The sequence below is a fragment of the Musa acuminata genome, chromosome BXJ2-5 (genome assembly GCF_036884655.1).
Source record: "Musa acuminata AAA Group cultivar baxijiao chromosome BXJ2-5, Cavendish_Baxijiao_AAA, whole genome shotgun sequence".
Lineage (NCBI taxonomy): Eukaryota > Viridiplantae > Streptophyta > Magnoliopsida > Zingiberales > Musaceae > Musa > Musa acuminata.
The window spans coordinates 5,153,800-5,169,958 of NC_088342.1; the positions used below are offsets into that span (position 1 = coordinate 5,153,800).

At 36.3% G+C, this 16,159-nt stretch overlaps 2 protein-coding genes across 3 annotated transcripts; both read left to right on the plus strand.

The window, feature by feature from the left end:
* Positions 1 to 241: 241 nt before the first annotated feature.
* Positions 242 to 5,149, plus strand: LOC103984388 (uncharacterized). The gene is made up of 5 exons (XM_009401867.3): positions 242 to 531; positions 1,304 to 1,392; positions 1,704 to 3,728; positions 4,097 to 4,280; positions 4,370 to 5,149. Exons 1-5 carry the CDS (start codon positions 435 to 437, stop codon positions 4,999 to 5,001), a joined length of 3,027 nt encoding a protein of 1,008 aa, XP_009400142.2. The 5' UTR covers positions 242 to 434; the 3' UTR covers positions 5,002 to 5,149.
* Positions 5,150 to 6,047: 898 nt separating this feature from the next.
* LOC103984159 (ankyrin repeat-containing protein ITN1) lies at positions 6,048 to 10,330 on the plus strand. 2 transcript variants are annotated; one of them, XM_009401601.3, is made up of 4 exons: positions 6,048 to 6,202; positions 6,274 to 6,786; positions 7,873 to 8,282; positions 9,268 to 10,330. In XM_009401601.3, exons 1-4 carry the CDS (start codon positions 6,181 to 6,183, stop codon positions 10,096 to 10,098), a joined length of 1,776 nt encoding a protein of 591 aa, XP_009399876.2. In that variant the 5' UTR covers positions 6,048 to 6,180; the 3' UTR covers positions 10,099 to 10,330. The 2 variants fall into 2 exon arrangements, with proteins under 2 accessions (XP_009399876.2, XP_064964266.1); XM_065108194.1 differs by having other exon boundaries at positions 6,069 to 6,202; positions 6,279 to 6,786.
* The last annotated feature ends 5,829 nt before the right edge of the window (positions 10,331 to 16,159 follow it).

Here is a 16,159-nt window from a genome sequence, read left to right on the forward strand (position 1 = left end):
GGGCTCCACAGCGGATCTATTCACTAAGCAAAGGAGGGAACAATGGTAGTTCGCGCACACAGATGTTTGTGCAAGCGCGCACGAATTACCGAGATCCAATGTAGGGGGACAACCAGGATCCGCACTTGGCGCTCAGACGTGTGTGCGTCACAACAGAAGCTTCCTCTATTTTTGAACATTCAAACGCTATATCCCGTCGGAACCCGCTTCAAAAGAGAGAGAACAGACGAGACCATGAGAACTCGTCCTTGTCTTCTATCTTGGGTTGCTACGATTTCCCGGTGCCTTGCCGGAGCTCCTTTTCTGGGGTTCCGTCTGCCCGTTACGGACTTGGTGCTTCTCTTCAGTTCCGTGAAGCCGATTCGATCCTGCTCTTGAGCCGCCTCCCCGACCCCTCCTCCCGAAATCTCTCGGGGGATTCTTGAATACGAGAAATGTACGCGAGCACCGGCAGGTCCCGCCACGCGGGGAAGCCTCGGAGGCCGGAATCTGGATCCGATCGAGCTGCCTTCGCAGCGCCCTACGGGCAAGGTCGGTGTCTTAGCCCTCTTTTTACGTTTCGGGTTCTGTTAATGGGATGCTGTCAATTATAGGGTTTTGATGCGATTGTCTTGCAAAAAGAAATCCTCTTTCCTAATCGTAAAGTACTGCTCTCTCTCTCTCTCTCTCTCATTGTTTCGATAAGCTGTGACACTTTACCAGGTATTTTACAATTGGTTCTACTCTAATGGGAGGGGCTTCGAGATTACTTTTATCTCTTCCATTGACACAGGACAAGTTAATTTGTAGATTATTTTGTCTAATTAAAAAACGACCACTGGCAAGATGGTCTGCCTGTCAATTGGCTTTTGTTTCCGATGATTCTTCTTTACATGTGTGTTCTTTTAAGCCCTATCGTGTGATGAAACTGATCGTTTCTAATATGAAGCCGCTATGCGTCTTGGTGCTATATTTTCACTACTATTTCTACTGCTTCTGTTTTCCTTAGCTCAGTAGAGTGGAAGATGCCCTTTTTGAAGCTAATACTATTATTGTTGTTTTGATTCATGTCCCTCAGTTTGTCGCTCTTAAAGAGATTGGATGTATAGATATTTTGTTCTTTTTGGTTACACACTTCATCATTAGTAAAGCTTATTTTACATCGAATCAGTCAGTGACTGTTGATTTCTGTTTCTTACATTTGTATAATTTATTCGACTAAAGCTCTACAAGTCATCTTGCTTAAATTGGATTAGTTTTTGTTGGTTGTGGGTGTACGCACCTTTTAGATCCCTCTCTTATAGAATGGATCATCTGTTAGCAGGATATGTTCATCATAGAAGACGAAGAAATGCTGCAACAATCACACATGATTCTGCTTATAAAAGTGACTCATCAGTTGAAGAAAATTCTGTAAGTGCATTTTTTCTCTACAAGTTCTGGTTATAGCAACATTTCTAGTATCCAACAAGATATCTGAGATGTTAATACATTATTATATCTTGATTTCCTAGCTGAATACGTTATTAATTATCAGCAAAACAATATCTGAGTTATCACTGCTGCTTGTGTTTTCTTTCATGGGCATTTAGTACTTGTCCAATTTTCTTGGTTTATTTTTTCCTAATTCTGCCAGATTTTTGTTATATTCCTAACTTTTTATGAATTCCTTTGGTTACAAATCGTGAACTATACTGACATATCTAATGATTCCATTGTGCTAGTTTTCCCTTGAGTTTGGACGAAGTTCATGTAAGAAAACCAGTGGGAAGCGGATACAATCACTAGTAGATGAAGAAGTGTCAAAAGAAATAGAAACTAGGCATCCCTCTCCAAGTGTAATTGCAAGACTGATGGGTCTTGAGACACTTCCTCCACCTCAAATAGCCTGTAAACGACAGAAGGATGCCGATGCTTGTTCTCAGGCAGTCTCATCTACAGGAATTCAGGGAAAATTTGTACCATCGAAAGAGAACTTTTGCCTCAAAAACACCAACGAGGATCAAGAATTTAAGGATATTTTTGAAGTCATGGACACAGCAAAATTTAAAAAATGTGAGAACCAATCAACTAGGAAGGCAAAGCTAACCTTTAAAGGAAGCAAAACTGACATGGATTTCATAAGACAAAAGTTCATGGATGTGAAGCGTCTGTCAACTGATGAAGCACTTCAAAACTCTAAGGAGTTCGATGATGCACTGGAAATTCTACATTCCAACAAGGACCTTTTCCTGAAATTTCTGCAAGATCCTGACTCTTTGTTTATGAGACATCTCCAAGAGGTGAACCATGGATCATTTTCTCCTCATCCAACCCAGATTACAGTATTAAAGTCTTCTAAAGGTGATAATTATGGGAACACTGGAACGTCAGAATCAAAAAGTAAGGATGGAAGGTACTCTCATATGCGTAAAGAAGTTGGAAGCTCTTTCAGGAAACCTACAACAAGACCCATCAGTCGCTCTCTAAGTGAATACGGTTCTGTTCCTCGTAGGCTTTCAACACCACTATACACGGGCAAAGCTGAAGCTCACATGCATCCTACTCGCATTGTTGTTCTAAAACCAAGTCTTGAGAGGAGCCACAAGGTGGGTGGGCCTCTTTCTTCTTCACCTGAGAACTTACGTATTGGCTCCAGAAAGCACAGAGAATCTGCACTCTCTACAATTCAGGAGTCATACACGGAAGGAAGAGACAAGCCAAAATTCTCTGAAAATGTAGGTCACTTGAGGCACAAGGCAAAGGGTTCCAGAGAAACTGCTAAGGGGACTGCAAGACAGATTAGGCATACTATAGGTAGCCATTCTAAGAGCCCAATCACCTCAGAACTGAAAACGTGTGTTCAGAACAAAAGCTCCTGCATATCATCAGATCTTGCTAAGCTTAACAATTCTGAATCATTTTGCCAGTTTCCCGACCATTTTGATGCGTGGATTAACGAATTCTGCCCTTCATGTTCATATTCGACTGAGTCATCTTTTAGCAGAGAGGCCAGAAAACACATGTCTGAGAGATTGAAGATAACCCAACAGTTTGAGGTTGTTGGGCTGGCAGCCAGAGACATGAGCACACTTGCTGAAATGATTGACTTTTCTTGTAGAGAGACACCAGATACAATTGGAGTATCATTAGGTACCAAGAATGTTTTGGATGATAAGTTTGCTGGAGATGAGATACTTGGAGGCTTGGACTGTCGTTCAACTATTAGCGACAAGGATGGATTGAGAAATGGGAACTCTAAAAAATTGCGGAAGTCAAAATCTCTTCCTGCTGCTTCTACAGCTCACAGAAGTCCAAAAGTAGGCCACAGAAAACAAGATGGCAATGGTACCTGTTATATACTCAAGGATGTAATAAAAATGGACCCTGATGAATTTTCAGATGCTAGCTTCAGTAAGAATCAGAAGTCATTCGTCAGAGGATCTGTGCTCCATGCCAACAAACCTCGCCAGCCACATCCTGTTGGAGAGGAAAATAAGCTGCCAGAGCTGGAGATTCGTGTTCCTTCAGAAGAATTGCGGAAGAGCATTTATGTGAGGGATCTTCCAGAAGAAAAACTTTTACATCCTGAACACCATGATGAACATGCCACAGACAGAAAGCACTTAATAGACACTCCCTTAGTTCCCATTTGTGTAGATGAGCCAAGTCCTTTGACTCCAAACGAGCAATCAAAGCGATCTGTCATGCGATTGACACCAGAGAATAAAGAATTATCTAGCCACAGTCATAATGACATCATGAACGAGGTGCTTTTCTATCAATAGACTCTTCTGTGCGCACAGTTTTTTTGTTGTTTCTTGGTGAAAAAGAATGCTATTGGTTCTGAGACAAATTATATTTGTTCTGAGATAAAATGAGCTTTTACTGTGATTCTATTTCATTGTTATTAGAATCTTTTCATCTTTTCCCTTTTGCTAGCTTCCAATAGCACTATGTTAGGGAAGAAGTGATTGTTGGCTATTAATTTTGTTTTCAGCATTTTCTCTATTTTCATTGGCAAAACCATTGCATATATGTCCAAACGTTGTTCCTTCCACAGTCTTTATTCAACATTTATTTCTATGTATCTGCTTTTTTTCTTTAAATACCTTAAAAACCTTTTACATGCCTCCAGGAAGATTCAACTCGCCATCCTCAAGTAGACCCCCTGCAATCTCAATCAGAGACATTTGAAGCAGGCCTTACTCTAAGCTCCAAGGAGTCTGAACAGCCAAGTCCAGTATCTGTCTTAGAGCCTCCATCCCAAGAACAAAGTTCATGTTCAGGATGCTTCGAGAGAATAAGTGCTGATCTTCAAGGCAAGTGAAGGAACCAAGCTATTGCTCTGACCTTCCTAATGTATCTAGCTTATATTTTTGTAATTCCCATAAGATTTAACGTTTTGCAGAGCTCAGAATGCAACTCAGTCTTCTAAAGGTAGAGTCAGCAGAAAGGTATGAAGAGGAATCAGGCATCATTTTATCGAGTGATGAAATTACTGCAGGAGATTGTCAAACATATCTACGAACAAGGGAAATACATCAAACCTTCATGGATGAAGATGATAGAGATTTCTCTTACTTGCTTGACATCCTCAGCGACTCAGTTATTCATGGTGCTAACCAAGAGAGAGTATCTGATGTCTTCTACTCGCTTGATTATCCAGTGGATCCACATGTCTTTGACAAACTTGAAACGAAGTACAGCATGGTATCATCATGGTCAGGATCAGAAAGGAAGCTATTGTTCGATCTTGTTAATTGCAGTTTAGTGGGCATCATTGCCCCACACATTGATCTGCACCCATGGGTGAGATCAAAGAAGTCTATGCACACATGGGAACCCGAGGGCCTTGTTGAAAGGCTGTGGGAAATGGTTGTTAAGCAAAGGAAGGAGCTAGGTTGCAATCTTGAGGACAAGATTTTGGATCCAAGGTGGTTAGATGTTGAAGATGATATGGACGTGATTGTGAAAGAGATAGAGAAGATGCTAAATAATGACCTGTGGGAGGAAACTGTCGCTGAGTTTATCATCGGATAGGTTGTTCCAGATCTCTTACTAGCTGTAGATATGTCAATTGCAATGTAATAGTTAATCCGATAATTAGTATAGTAGTATACTCATGGTTAAGGAATCACGTCGTTGAATGGCTGTCTGCCATTGCACAAAATATTATTGTTCGGCCCTTGCTAAGAACTTGCAAGGTTTTAGTATGTTGGTTTTATGATGCATTGCCGGAATACTCCATGTTAAAATTTGGCATTAACCTAGTTTTTCTTTCTTTTGTGTGTGCATGGATCAATAAGAACATAAGCAACGTGATGGTGTCAGATAAATCAGAGCTCATATTTCCTGTGGACTTTGCCATGGATTTATATGCCATTACATGTTGAAGATTGTAAATTTCTTGCTCTCCTTTTGTTCTAAAGGCTAGTAGAGGGACTGTTCAATTGTTACTGGTTTATGTATGCAATCATTCATGCATACCTGCAAGATCTCTCACCTGCATGTTTCAGTGACCGAGTAAGGGTGTTTCTGTACACTGCTGACGTCGAGTCCCAGTGATCCCTCGGAGAAGTGCTCTCTTTCCCTGTGATGCCGTCGTGCCGGCTTCTCATTTTGTGCTCCTAGTGGAGTTTAAAGGTCCAACTTCGATCTCCATACGCCACCTTTCCGCTGCAATCCGGAGGAGTGTGACATCTTCTTCTCGTTGTATCCGATCCTCTCTCTCTGTCAATCATGTTACAACGAAGACTGCATGATTTGGAGCGGGGATCCTCTCCCCGGCCCGCCCCCAGATGCAGTGGATACTACATCATCGGACGGTCCTGATGTGGGAACTGTGCATTCGAATCGAAGTAAGTGTTGGAGGGGATCCTCCGGTTTCTTGCCTCCTCCCTGCTTCCTCCCCATTTCCTCGACCACTACGTACAACATCCGAGTCGGGGATCCTGTCCAATTATTTTCGAGATCCGATCACGCTCGCACGCTGTGGGGCTCACTCGTCGGACGGCTCTGATGTGGGAATTGTACATTTCGAATGAAAGATGGTATGGAGAGGATCCCTTGATACTCGTCCGTCCTCGCCGATTTCCTCCCCCCTTCCTCGACTGGCTCTTTGCTCCATATGGCCAATCCTTTGTCCTCATGGCCTTTAGGCCCCGGCCACTCTTGCGATTCTCGTAGCAGCGGCGGCGGTGGAGGCGAAACAAGAGGAGGATGGTGCTCCCACTCGAAAAAGGTGCCCCCCCTTTGTCACTCCTACCTTAATTTCGTTTCGAAGTCTAATTTACTCAAGCTTTGGCTTAGCAGAACAGGACTTTGAGTCCGGAGCGACAAGTCTCGACACAAACTCCCCGACGGCGGCGCTGGTGCTGTCCAACTCTGGGAAGCGGATGGACCAGGCGACTTCTCCGAAGACGGCGCCGGCGCTGGTGCTGTCGAATTCCGGGAAGCGGATAGACCCGTCGCGGAAGAAGAAGTACGTGAAGCAGGTAACGGGGAGGCATAACGACACCGAGCTCCACCTCGCGGCGCAGCGGGGGGACCTTGCGGCGGTGAGGCAGATTCTCGGCCAGATCGATGCCCAGGTCACGGAAACGGCTGCGGGCGGCGCGGACTTCGACACTGAGGTGGCGGAGATCCGCGCGGCGGTGGTGAACGAGGTGAATGAGGTGGAGGAGACGCCGCTGTTCATCGCCGCGGACAAGGGTTTTCTTGATATTGTGGTGGAGCTGTTGAAATACTCCGACCAGGACAGCCTCTGCAGGAAGAATAGATCGGGCTTTGATGCTTTACATGTGGCTGCGAGAGAGGGGCACCAAGGTGAGCAGCGATGCCCGTGCTTGCTTGCTGTTTCTATTACTGTTTTATTAGTTATGTATATTCATGAGAAATCGTCAAAATTGAACTTTGAACCTATATTTCTGAAATTTTTATAGCGTTCGTGATCGATCTCTGACAATTGAAAACTAAAAGATACCTGTGGTTATAAATTCCTGGAGTTTTAACTTTTAACTAATTAATTGTTAGATGTTTGAATCACTGAAAGCTCCGGCTTTGGACATGACAAGTTGTTGAATATGATCCTCTTGTTTGACTGTGTTAAATTGCTGTACCTTTTCCCATGTATCTGAGAATTCATGACTGATTGTCCCATCCTGGAGTTTTTTTCTTTTGGGTGAAGGAATTGTCTACTCAATAGTATTATGCGCGTACAAGTCTGGGAATTGCTGCACTGATTCTTTTAAAAGTGTCAAAATAGTTGAGAAAACATAGGTTTTTATTGGGTAACACTTTCCATAATAGGTTTTCCATGCATTCTTTTCAACTTGCTAGACGACATATTGGCTGAAATAAGATCCATCACTTCTAACAAGAGTCAAATCAGTTACAAGTGAAAGTGTGCATGATTTGGAAATGTAAGACACTTATAGGAGCAGGGAATCTGTTTTTGTTGCCTTCAGTGAATCTAGCTTAAGTTGTACTAGTTGCTCGTTCTGATAACGACTTGGGTCTTGGCACTGGGGTTCTCTTCTGCTGAGTTTCTGAAGGAATTGGGGTTCTGCCTAGTTTCTTCGATCAAGTGTTATTTTATGAAGCTGAAAGGAATCAAGATCATTTTATATAAAATGTTTGACAAGGACTATGGTACAGTAATCCCATTAGAATCACAAGCAAGTCTGTCTTTTGTGCTGCATGTCATACCAATTAAAAACTCTGACTTGCATGAGTTTTGAAATTCTCTATCTTGTCTGCTATATTATTCTTTGCAATAGCATGAAATTATTCTTGCTTCTCACAGTCATCTACCAAATCTGTCAGGATGTTATGCTATTCAAATTTGCTTATTTTCGCATAAATCTTTTACTCTTTTACATGGTGTACCCATCACTAATATATTATATACAGCAATTATCCAGGTCCTTCTAGATCATGATCCAACGCTCATCAAGACATTTGGTCAATCGAATGCAACTCCCCTTATATCTGCAGCAATTAGAGGTCACACTGAAGTTGTAAACTTGTTGCTAGAGAGAGATGCGAGCTTACTTGAGTTATCAAAAACCAATGGGAAGAATGCTCTACATTTTGCTGCCCGGCAAGGACATGTTGAAATTGTAACAGCATTGCTTGAGAAGGATCCACAGCTTGCCAGAAGGACTGATAAAAAAGGACAGACTGCTCTTCACATGGCAGTCAAAGGAACAAGTTGTGAAGTTGTTAATGCACTTGTGGATGCTGATCCAGCCATAGTAATGCTACCAGACAGAGCTGGAAACACAGCTTTACATGTGGCAACAAGGAAAAAACGAGCAGAGGTATTTCTTATCAGTACTTGCTGTTGATCACTTTTTTAATTGCAAAATCAGATTTTAGTTCTGAGGTTCTCATTGGTGTTGGTCTTGTTAGCTGCAATGTCTTTAGTTTAAATATTAATTGTTTTTGTCAGCCTTCCCTTGTTCTTTTGCTCAAATTGTGTGCACCAAAAATATACTACTAGTCAAGTGGAAGTGAAGGTTCTGATAGATGCTTTATTATATTTTGCCTTCTGACCTGTTAGTCAGCAAAAGATCATTAAACAAACTTTGTTTATCTTGATAGAGTAGGGCTAACCATCTGTTACATTGGTCTGATCAAGGATTGAATTCTGGAGTAGTTACAATTTTCAAAGCCCTTATTGTAAATTGTTTATATTCCTTAAGCGAATATTGCTTGTATACTAAGACATTCCAATTAAGCTCATCTACTTTTTTTTTCCAAGTTTTGGCTGTATCATATTGTTTGGGCATGGATTAAACGATAAAATGAGATTTATAGCTGATCTCTTTCCAGGGCCAAATTATCAGGATTTTGAAGAAATGGAATCCTTCATGGAATCTTTTTGTTTATTTCTCTCGTTTTTTTCCTAGTTGTCTAACTTGAATGCTTAGGCTAGATGATATAATTTTTCAAGCAAGTCATTTTCAGACTGATAACACTTGGAGTTTTCTCAGAGGATTTCATATTTATTGAATTAGGACTCTGTGAAAAACTCTGAATTAACATAAATGTTGCTTATACTCAAAATATTATATATATCGCAATAAAAGTGATGTGAAGTTGAAATACTAAGGCATTCATAATCATTAGCAGAGAAGTATTTTTAGCACCTCAAAAAGAATTTTTGCCATTAACTGCTTGGTATTGGCCATCCACCATAAAATTTAGGACTATTGGATGGATTGCTACTATCTTTGACTGGTAGTTGTGATCTTCGTTTTGTTGCTATTCTTACTAACACCAGATTCTTCCCACTTCTTGTAGATAGTGAAGGTTCTCCTACACCTCCGAGATATAAATGTGAATGCACTGACTAGAGATCATAAAACTGCTCTCGATATTGCTGAAAGCCTGCCCCTCTCAGAAGAATCTGCTGAAATCAAGGAATGGTTGTCTCGTTATGATGCAGTTAGGGCAAATGAACTGAATCAGCCACGTGATGAGCTCAGGAAAACTGTAACGGAGATTAAAAAGGATGTTCATACACAGTTGGAGCAGACCAGGAAAACAAACAAAAATGTCTATGGCATTGCAAAGGAGCTGAGGAAGCTCCACAGAGAAGGCATTAACAATGCTACCAACTCCGTCACCGTGGTTGCTGTGCTCTTTGCGACTGTTGCTTTTGCTGCAATCTTTACAGTGCCTGGTGGAACTGAAGATACTGGGATAGCAATAGTTGTGCGATCTGGGAGTTTCAAAATATTTTTCATCTTCAATGCGGTTGCCTTGTTCACTTCATTAGCAGTGGTGGTGGTTCAGATAACACTTGTTAGGGGAGAAACAAAGGCAGAGAGGCGGGTTGTCGAGGTTATTAACAAGCTGATGTGGTTGGCATCTGTGTGCACTACTGTTTCTTTCATAGCCTCTTCTTACATCGTGTTGGGTAGGCATAACCAATGGGCAGCTTTTCTGGTTACAGTAATAGGCGGAGTAATAATGACCGGCGTTCTCGGGACCATGACTTTCTATGTCGTAAGGTCAAAGCGTACCCGTTCTATCAGGAAGAGGGCAAAATCTTTGAAGAGTGGCACAAGCTCATGGCATCATAACTCGGAGTTATCCGATTCTGAGGTTGACAGAATTTATGCCATTTGAGAGGAGATTCTGTGATTCGATATCCTTCGCAATATGCTTTTTGTAGTAGATATCAGGTTATATGTGCTATTTAAAGATCTTCTGAAGCTGTCTGCTCGAAGATCGAAGCTTCGTGCTGTAGTACAGTTACGAGTGGAGGGTCACTCTCGTTGTCATGAAGTTGCTTAGTTCTGTTCTGTCCTATGATGTAAATTAGAAAATGATGCTATCATTGACCTCCGCAGTTCTTCAATGATCTTGATGTCCTTTTTGTGCCCTTTGATGGTTAGTCAAATAGACACCACCTCTATACTTGGTATGATCATATTTGTTCGTTCTTGGTTCCGAGATAGATGTTTGACTTATGGACTCCATGTTCTGTTGTAGTTAGTTACAAAAAGAGAAATGGATATAATGCATCTCTCTTCAACCTTAACGATGAAGAATCAGCAGATTCTCTTAGGTGGCTATCATTGTTTTCTGACATCTTGTCAACAGCCTTTCTGAGTTAGTTTTCCATTTTTTCCGTAAATTTTTAGGTTTTTGTCTGACTCCAAATCTTAGAAGGCTTGGATTGGATTAAATGTCAAGTAGTCGTATCAACATTATTTTATTGATTGAACTGTAGATTGGTTGTATCATTGTAATGTAAGTATAAAGTCTGGAATTATGTTTATTTTACTATCAACAATTAAAATCAAATAATTATAAATAATCATAGATTAAAATTTAGATAGTAGATTGGTTGTATCATTGTAATGTAAATATAAAATTATAAGGTTTATTTTAATGTTAAATCAAATAATCATATATCAATGTTTTAATGTGTATTTTTTATATTATTAAAAAAACTAAGTAAATTATCATTCGATCCAAAAGTTACAACAATATTGATTTATAAGGAAAAGATATGTAATTTTTTTTCTGTATGTTATCATATATTAGTCCCGAGATGATGTGTATTTATAGGTAAAAACAGAGGATCTAAATAATTAAAAGAGTTCTTCCTAGATAATCTTTTAAGAAATCCTATCATAATTGGATTTTCTTTCTATAAACCAATAACTATAATTAGAATATAATAAAATTTATAATATATCTTATCTAATTAAGTAAGATTATATAATCTAACATTCTCCCACTTAATCAATTGATTGATAAGATATAAAAGAAATTTAAAATTAAAATAAATAAAATAAAATTTTATTTGAAAATAATTTTACTAAATTAGATTTTAAAAGTTTTAAAAATATATGTTATGTGTACGTATAAATAAATAGACTAATAAATATAATAATACTGTATTAAGTCTGACTATTAATATGAGTTGTAGTAATTATATGTCATCAATGTCATACTCTTTTTTACTTAATTAAGTAAATAAAAATATCAATAATAGTATTTACTTAAATATATATTATCATATTTTTATTAGTTACTCATAAGTCTTATTATAAGAATATATTATTTAAACACTTTAAATTATAAAGCTTTAGTAATAAATCAACAATCACCAAAATAGGATCGACACTTATTATTTTTTATACTAATTTTTAGTCATCAAATACTTTATCTTAATATATTTAAAATCATCATAGTACATATCATTCTTAGAGAAAAAACTAATACAATGTTATCATAAAATATCTTCATTAACTTGACAATTGGGTCGATTATACCAAATCCTAAAATGAAATTTCGTAATTATAAAGTTTTATTTGTGACTTCAAAGTATATCATAAATTGAGCTTCTATTCTTGATGATACAATAAGCAATTGTTTTATACTTTTTCAAGAAATTACTCCTCTGACTAATATGAATATAAATCTTAAGATGAATCTCCTACTATCGAGATAATTTATAAAATTAATATTTAAATATTTTGTTATTTTAAGCTGATCTGATCTCTTGTATGTGAGCATATAATTTTTCATCCCCTAGGGATATCTTATCATTTTTTTTATAGTTTTTAAATTTTAAATCTTGAGTTACTATAGTATTTACTCAACATTCCAACTACTAAACTAATATACGGTTTTGTATAAATTTGAGTAAATAATAAATTTTACAACTATGTATATATAAGGAATATCCTTCATTTGATTTCATTCTTAGTCATTCTTAGGATAATGACTGAATCTTTCACCTTTGGTAATAAGTATATTATCAGCTAAACAAAGTTATATACTAAGCCTCCCTCGATCAATATATCCTTTTTGAAATATTCATAACAATCTTTGAGATATAAGTTATCTTATTTATATTAATCATCTTAAAATTTTTAGTAAAAAATATTTTGATTTTATATAATAAGTCAAGAACATTGTTAAAAAGTAAAATATCATCAACATATATGACCGATATAATGAACTTGCTTCTATTGACTTTCAGATATACATTGATGAATAATATTTTTTTTAATTCAAAGGAAATAACAGTATTATGAAACTTTATATACCATTATATGAAGCTTATTTAAGGCTATAAATTTCTTAATTTGTAAGTCCAAATTTCCTTTCCATTCACGTAGATTTTTTCATCTAAATTTTTATAAAAAATATTATTTTTACATCCATTAATATAATAAGATCATAATGAGCTACTAATATTATAACAATCCTTAATAAGTAATTTTTAGAAACTAGAGAAAATATTTCGTTATAATTGATACCTTATTTTGAGAAAAATACTTAACCATAAATTTGACTTTATATTGTTCGATATTACTCTCTGAGTTACGTTTTATCTTAAATACTCATTTGCAACTAATTCTTTTATAGTTATTGAGCAACTTAATGAATTCCTAAATACTATTTTAGTTCATCAATTTTAACTCTTCTTTTATTACATCATATCATCTTTTAGAATCATTGTCTTCTTCTATGTCATAATTTGATTCTTGTAGATATATCATATAATCAATAATATATTTTTTAAAATTTAAAAGACGTAACGATATTATGAAACTTTATATATCATTAGCTAGAAACTTGTTTAAGACCATAAATAAATTTCTAAGTTCAACTTTCCTTTTTCTTTTCTATAAATATTTTAAGTTATTCCATTTTTTTTTCATCTTAATTCCTATTAAAAAATATTATTTTTACATTCATTTGATATAACTAAGTATCATAATGAGCTAGTAATACTATAATAATCCTTAATGAGTTCTTTTTAGAAATTAAAGAAAAAATCTTGTTATAATCGATGCATTTTTTTTTGAAAAAAAAAATTAATCATAACTCTAACTTTATATCGTTCGATATTATTCCTTGAGTCATGTTTTATCTTAAAGACTCATTTAGAATTGATTTTTTATAATTATTGGATAATTTAATGAGTTTTTAGACATTGTTCTAGTCTATCGATTTTAACTATTCTTTTATTACAACATATTGCTTATCAATATCGTTAAAGGGTCCCTTTTGATTCCTATTGTTATGACTGTTTCGACACTAAGAGAGGGGGAAGGGGTGAATTAATACTTTTATAAAACTTATATTGATTCAAAAACTTCATTCAATAAAGCTATATCGGAAAGATGTTTAACTTAAAAACGTACGAAAACGTAATAAGTGTAGTGAGAGTAAGAAATTAGTTTGTAATATCAATGAAAAGTATAAGGTAAATGCAAACCAGATTTTATAGTGGTTTGATCGTCTTGACCTACGTCCACTCCCGATTCCTCTTCACTCGAAGCCACCGGCTTCACTACCGATCTTCTTTTCAACGGGCGAAGATCGACTACCCTTACAACTATTTCTCCTTTTCACAAGCTTACGAGAGAACCTTTACACCTCTCTCTTTTAGATCTCACTCATCCCTTAGAAACCTTCTAACTCTAGGAGAAAGAGACTCACAAACTTTAAAGAGATTGTAACACTTTTTTCTCAAGTATATTTCTCCCTTTTTTACTCAATTTCATTGTTATTCTAAGCAGAAATAACTGAAATATTTATAAACCCTGAATGACTTCAAAAAAAGAGCCAAAAAAGGTCTCATCTTAGGTTTCCTAGGTCCTGGCGGTACCACCACCTATGCTGGGCGGTACCATCGCCTACAACACTGACATTGGGAAGTACCACTGCTCAGACTGGTGATACCACCACCTAACATAGTCTGAGAGATTATGTTTGGGTGGTACCACTACTCGGTCTGATAGTACTATTGCTTGATAGTCTAAGAGACTGAGCTCTTGGAGATTGAGCCTCTAGCGATGCCACCGCCTAACCTAATTTTTAGGTCACTAAATGGATCTCCCAATGGGCCCAAATCAATCTCAGATCAAGCCCAATGGGCCGCTAATTAAGTTAGTCTAATTACATTCAAAATCAACTCAAATATAACATAAACTACTTCAATTAAGACACAATTGATTAAAAGCATGAATCACATGTTGTCCAGTATATCATTGGTTTATCCAATGCTTCATCGAACCCATCGGTGCTTCGTCCGACCTTTCGGTACTTCGTCCTTTCCTTTGACATATTACCTAATTGGCATATTGACCTTCACAATATCTAATCTCTTTAGCGTAATTTTTGATCATTCTAGTTCGATACCCGAACTTATGACATAAAGCCTTCTGCCGAAACATCGATTAGTCCTCCGGCCCAACGTCCAATCTTCTGACATGTTCCATTCCGGCTTAACCTTTGATTCCACTACTTTAATTGATTTATCTTTTCCTGATTGAAGCTAGTCTTGCGTCACTTAAACGTATATTAGGTCATAACTCATCAATTAAATATCTCAATTTCTTTAAAAGATCTTCTAAAAACTATATATTATGATTGTTTTATAACATTATATAAGAGTTCATCAATATTATTTTATTATTCACTTACATCAATTCGTTTAATGATTTGGGAAACAATAACCTCTCAAATAAAAAAGAATAAATGAGCATCAATTTATATCTCCTCTATCTCAAAAATAATCTTTCAAGATTTTTCACTCATATTGATTTCATCATATTTTAGAAATATTATATTATCATACTTTACTATTATCGTACTATTATTAGGATAATAAAATCTATATCCCTTGGATTTTTTTGGATAATCAATAGTTTATCCAAAAATAGTTCTTTGATTTTTTTTTTAATGTGGATTGAAGACTCGGATTGGATTTTCTACCGGTCCAAAATTGGATGGAGTTGATGGAACCCACTTACCAGAAATCATATTCAAGATATACATAATTGCCCTAAGAGCTTCATCCTACGTGCCTTTGGTTTAGAAGAATAACTCATCATGCTCCTAATTATGTTAATAAGAATATGATTTTATCTTTCAGCAATGTTATTTTACTATAACAGTAAGATGTATGGAGTACAAATACTCTATTTTTTTAGGAATCTAATAAAAAAGCAGGATCCTAATTTGACTCATCATATTTATCATAAAATTTATTACCTCGGTTAGATTTGATAATTTTAAATTTTCTATCTAATTGTCTCTCGATTTTATTTACGTACACAAGAGTATCAATAGCTTTAGACTTTTTATGTATTATATACACATAATCATATCTTAACAGGTCATTTATAAATACGATGAAATCTCTCTCTTCACTGAAATAAAAAATATGAAGTGATCCATAGATATCAATATGAATAATCTTAAGGAGTTATTTACCTCTTGTTATATTTTTCTTTATGTACTTAATTTACTTTCCTTTTGATACAATATATGTAAATATCATAATTAGCAAAGTATAAATCTTCTAACATATTATCCTTTACTAATCTTTTAAATTTTTCATTACAAATATATCCCAAATATTTATGCTACAAGATAAAAAATTTGGAAGTTTAGGATAAATATTTAAGAGAATCCCTCAAGATCATCTTTTAAAAAAATATATTATAATTAAGCTTCATTTCTATTAGACAGGAATCATAACAAAAATTGAATTAGATTTATAATATATATTATCTAATTAAACAGAAATCTAACATGTAACTCATGGCGTTAAAAAAAAAAAAAAAGCCAGGCAACTGCTTGCCACATTGCTGCACGCCTTTCGATGAAGCGTTCTCCCATATGATTCATGGATTCTTTTTTAGCTAAGCGGATT

Bases quoted from the DNA above. Each gene is read 5' to 3' on its own strand.
- LOC103984388 (XM_009401867.3), top strand. From the start codon at position 435: ATGTACGCGAGCACCGGCAGGTCCCGCCACGCGGGGAAGCCTCGGAGG. The intron at 3,729-4,096 runs GTGCTTTTCTAT...ACATGCCTCCAG, and splicing joins ATAATGACATCATGAACGAG to GAAGATTCAACTCGCCATCC. The intron at 4,281-4,369 runs GCAAGTGAAGGA...AACGTTTTGCAG, and splicing joins AATAAGTGCTGATCTTCAAG to AGCTCAGAATGCAACTCAGT.
- LOC103984159 (XM_065108194.1), top strand. From the start codon at position 6,089: ATGGCCAATCCTTTGTCCTCATGGCCTTTAGGCCCCGGCCACTCTTGC. The intron at 6,787-7,872 runs GTGAGCAGCGAT...TATTATATACAG, and splicing joins TGCGAGAGAGGGGCACCAAG to CAATTATCCAGGTCCTTCTA. The intron at 8,283-9,267 runs GTATTTCTTATC...CACTTCTTGTAG, and splicing joins CAAGGAAAAAACGAGCAGAG to ATAGTGAAGGTTCTCCTACA.